Source organism: Egretta garzetta, unplaced genomic scaffold (genome assembly GCF_000687185.1).
Source record: "Egretta garzetta isolate BGI_Z169 unplaced genomic scaffold, ASM68718v1 scaffold334, whole genome shotgun sequence".
NCBI lineage: Eukaryota > Metazoa > Chordata > Aves > Pelecaniformes > Ardeidae > Egretta > Egretta garzetta.
The window spans coordinates 1,102,490-1,107,595 of NW_009259431.1; the positions used below are offsets into that span (position 1 = coordinate 1,102,490).

At 37.7% G+C, this 5,106-nt stretch overlaps 1 protein-coding gene across 1 annotated transcript; it reads right to left on the reverse strand.

Moving 5' to 3' along the window:
• Window positions 1-339: 339 nt before the first annotated feature.
• BAG5 (BAG cochaperone 5) lies at window positions 340-4,991 on the reverse strand. Its single transcript, XM_035892657.1, is given in 1 exon segment — window positions 340-4,991. A coding segment is annotated over 1 exon segment (1,344 nt). The 5' UTR covers window positions 4,877-4,991; the 3' UTR covers window positions 340-3,532.
• Between the last annotated feature and the right edge of the window lie 115 nt (window positions 4,992-5,106).

The following is a 5,106-nucleotide window of genomic DNA, read 5'->3' on the forward strand; positions in this document are numbered from 1 at the left end:
CGCCATCAGTGTTGCAAGCACATCTGTTAAGGCAGCATCCTTCAACAGAGAAGTGGCAGGGTCTTAAACAGCCACAAGCACCTCTGCGGCGACCATGCAGCCAAAGGCCAGGAGAAGGCAAAGCTACCCCTGAAGAAAGAATGCAATCCACAACTGGTGTAACGATTGTAATGCAAGGCTGAATGCAGAGAAAACCAAAAGGCACCAGATTTAGCAAGCAGAGGTAGGAGTGGTTTCCACGCAAAGAACTTTATTGTCATAAATACAGCAGTGAAAAAAGCAAACTTTTATAGAAAAAAGAAAAGAGAGCTTTATGTCTATATGTTTAAGAAAAACACTTTTTCTAAGACAAAAATAATTTACATTCTGATAACTCACATTCAGAAACAAATAGAGAAAGGCAGCAGGGCATAACATTCAAATGAATACCTAGTAAAAGATGGCAATGTATTTTTATTACTAGTTGAGAATATAACACTGCAATATTTAATCTTGAATTTGTATATACAAACGCCATATCCTACACAGCAATAAATCATGACATATACATCATAAAGAGCACGTACACTAATTACTGTTAAATTGAAAAAGTAGGAACCATACTTAATAAAAATCTCCTCCAAATTGGTAACATAAAAAAAACCACTCTGAGTGGCAAACAACAAAAATAAGCACTGAAATAACTAAAGAAAGTTAGTTTAAAAAGAAATACAATTAACAAACAGGAATCACGATGTAGGATTGCCTCTCCCCCAAATATCCAATCATTTATTTTGCTCTAAGGTAGGTTACACAGCACGCAGAAAAGTTACTACATTTCTGTATAGTACTAAAATGCGGGCTTTTGCAGTTTGGTCCATTTCCATCTTGCTGATTATTTTAGCCTGCCGTATCGGAAAGAAAATTTGTGTGCCCCTCAATCTTTGGATATAAAAACCAGAAAAAATACATTCTTCAGCACAAAAGCAAGATTTTGAGAAATCTGTGCAATATTTTTTTTTTTTTGGTTAAACATACTTAGTTTATTATTTTCATTCATGCAAAAACTGTGAATGAATCCCATTCTAGATGAGGATTTTACCATGAAATTTAAATAGTCAATTTATTAGATTACAGAACAACGGAAAAAAAGCTTAACTCATGTAACACCTTGCTACTGAACTCTACTCAGTTAGGCAAAATTACATTAACCTTACACATTTGCGTTCTTAGAGACGCAGGTGTAAGCATTCAGAAAAGCTAAAAGACATAGAAATTTAAAATAGAACAGATCTGAAAACTGTACTTACTCATTTTTACGTTAAAAGGTCCAACCATTTATAAAGCTACATGTAACCTCCAAAGAACATGGACACTAAATTGTTAAACAATCTACAAGTAACCGCTGCAGACCAGACGGTAATACTAAAGAAAAAATGAGTAATAGTATCACTACGCTATCAAATTTTTTTATTTCCTAAAAATCTAAGTTGCAGTTCAAACATGTAGAAAGCTTGAAATGAGCAAAATAATTTATGTGTATAACATTAATATTCTGTGCTAGCCACATAATACATAAATATAGACTGGAATTTTAACTAGGGTAAATGATTTTTTTTGAGGTAAGGAGAGAGAAATTCAACAGGGTTGTATTTCTGAAGGAGCAGAGAGAATCCTCCAACAAACATTCTGTCATTGCCAAATTATGCCTTAGGCACTGTACTTAATTGAAAAAATAGACCTTTTTGGCAAGTAAAATTGCAAAGCAATCACCTGTACAATCACAAACAAAATATATTCACACTCTGAAGTCACACAGCCTTTCATCAACATCTTAAAGCATGTTATGGAGCAAACATATTCTCTCCTTCTTGTAGCAATAGGCACAGAAAACCTGCCCAAAGTCCCTCATCTCCACAGCAATGCATCGCTTTTAAGCAGAATCCGTATTTCACAAATTTGATACCCATTCTCAGGACTCTGTAGAACAATTGTCACCTATTGTATGATGCTAATTTGACCTATATTGTATTAGAATCGTATATATGTGAGAAATCCAGTTTGCAAAGATTACAAATGTATCAAGCTGCCAGTAAACAGTCCCTATATCTACATATGACGGCGCAAGTTTATGGTGTCATAAAGGCACTTGTCTCTCACAGACGATATTGTTTTCTCTCATCAGTCAAAAATATATCTAAAAATATTTATTTTAACATCCGAAATGGTTTTTACTCCTTAAAGTGGTGCAAAGATCAACTATAGAACAATAATTCATTAACTCAACATGAAAGAGCAAAGTGCAAAGTATCCATAATTAAATATATCTTTATAATTAATTCATTTTAATGCCATGCTCTCAAAAAAATGCCAAAACCCATGCTATAGTAGAAATGTGATTGGCACTAGCAGCCGCAAATAAAAAGGTAGGTGCACACAGTAGTACAAGCAAGCTTATTTACAAAGTTACTAAGACAATTAAGTGGCGAGCTGCAAGGAGAGACATTTGCCACAAGTCTTTTCCAAGACATGCTTGAAGCCACACCTGACCAGTATGAAATATAACACACATTTAGATCACTAGGGACATCTTTATAGCTAGCTACCTAATTTTACAAAAATAATTCCAAAATGCTCGTTCACTTCAAAGTGAATTGTTTCTGTTTTCACCAAATGCGAAAAGACAAGTCAAAACCAGATCTAACAGCAGAGTGTAAAAAGATACCTAAGCAGCTACCAAAGAAAGTTCAGTGCAGTTTTCAGGGGTTTATGGATGACACTGTGAAATCCTTGAAATCCCATTTATCTGGTCAGTATATACGTAACAGATCTTCCTCTCCATGTCTCAGTACCTTAAAGCAATAAATTGAAAGAGCTTCCACCAACAGAAGACCTGTTTTTGCAAATCAGAGGGCTCAGGTGTTACAAAAAATAGACATAATTGGCTTTGCCTATGTAAATGCTAATTTGCAGTTGCCATTATAGCTCCATTAACTGAGAAATCTAACCCAGAAAGGTGTGACGGGTGGAATAAGTCAAGTACAACCCAAAAGCCAGCAGGTTTTTTTGCCCTTAATGCTTTCTGTCGTAACAGCATGTGAAGAGTATATCCAGACCGCTGTGAAGTTTTGGATGGAGCCTCACGCTTGAATACCAATTCTCATGTCCAGTCTTCTTTAAACAGTTTTGCCAGTACTGTACCATAAGGAAGTTTCTGCATCTTTGAAAAATCTGCATTCACTGAACATTGCACAAGGTTAAAACAAAAACTGAAAAAAAAAAAGAAGCCATTTGATCAAGCATTAAGCTATTCCTTCAGAGAATCGCACTTCTTTGCTTATAGCAATGACCAGAATTGCTGATGGTGTACTGACAGTTGCCATGGCAAGTGGGTGACTGCGTGGGATAGCAGACATATAGCCAAGTCAACTGCTTATGCAATCTCCGTGATTTAAGCAAGCACAGAACACACCACTTTTATTATGGGCTGCCAGTGATCTGCATAAAGTGCCAAAGGAAAAAAAATGTTCTTCTGTGTTAGGCCATGGCTGTTTCAGTACTCCCATTCATCTGTTTTCATGTCCAGATAGTAAAGAATATTCTGCGCAAGCTTTACTGCTTGCTTTCTGGCAGCTTTACACCGCTCGTCACCCTGTGGATCAACAGCATCAAGTGCTAGAAGTTGTTTCGTAAGAAGTTCTTCCAATCTCATGTAGTTTTAAAAAAAAACAAATGAAATCACCTCCTTCTGAATTTGAGACAAGCTTCCAAGAACAGTCCAAACTGCTTTATGAGACTGATGCTCGGCAGCAGTTTGCTCAGGATACATTTGCCTTTTTTCAAGTGCTTCCTTCAAATCAATGTATGTTATAAGAGTTTGAACTTCTATTACTGCTCTTCTCCTGGCTTCTCTAATACAGGGGTTTTTTCCTGGACTCACCTCGTCTAAGTGGGCGATTAATCCCTGCAGTTCTGCTTTGGAACCCAAATACAAATCAGAAGCATTCTCTGTTTTTAAAAGTAAAGAATTAACTTCCTTCATTTTCTTGCGGATCTCTTCTATCTTTAGAATGGACTGATTTTGTGCCAAATCATAAGCATGAGTAGAATTTGCTTCTTCGTCCAAGTCCAGGTATTTCTGCAGTTTATTGATCTCTTCCACTACTTCCTTTCTGTAATTTCTTATTTCCGTGCGACCACAGACATCTAAAGCATCCAAATCAGCAATGAGGCCTGTAAGCACACAGGATAGATGCCTGCAAGTATCATTACTACTCACTCCCATAAGAAGCGCAATGAGAGTTCCTCTTGCTTTGTTCACATCACACATTACAGAGTTTATTTTGGAGACAGAAGGATGCGCATCATTAGAGAGTGGCAGGGACAGCTGCTGCTTTACACAGCTTTCTATAATCTCCTGAACAGCACATACTTTTGTCAGAGTGCGGTATCTTGCTTTGCGTAAAGAAACTTTCCCTCCAGTTTTCACCTGGGTAAGCCTCAATACAATGTCCTGAATGCCTTCTTCAAATTCGTCACTTATATGGTTACCTCCTTTGTAAAAAGGTGTAATCTCGCGTTCCACAAGTGACTGTGCCTCCTTGAATATAGCCTCTATTTCCAGTCTGCGCGGATGGTTTGCATTTTGTTCCAGTTCCTTAAGCAGCCTCTCCGTTTCCTGAGCAGCTCGCTTTCTGGCTTGCTGAATATCCCCCTTTCCTTCCGTGTCTACAGAATCTATTTCAAAAAGCTGCTTAGTAAGACTCCTTTCTAATTTCTTGTAATCTCGATCAGTAGACAGACCACTGAAGACCACCACTTGCTGTTCAATCTCTTTGACTTCTTTCTGTATCTCGTGCAACCGTTTTATGGATGGGTGTTGGTTACCCATATCCATTCTCTTCTTTCGTCCAGTTTCAGATGAACTACAAGGAAAGCGAGAACAAGACCTGGGATCAATAAAGTGCTACGCAAGCACATGTCACAACTTTCACAACATCCTGACACGCTTCAGCACTACAGCTATTTTAAATAGCGCTAGCAATGGGAATAAAACACTTGGCTGATATTTCATAGCCATTCCTCTGCTGTTTCACACCTCCTTCTCCGGCTCGGGCTGCAGGGAGG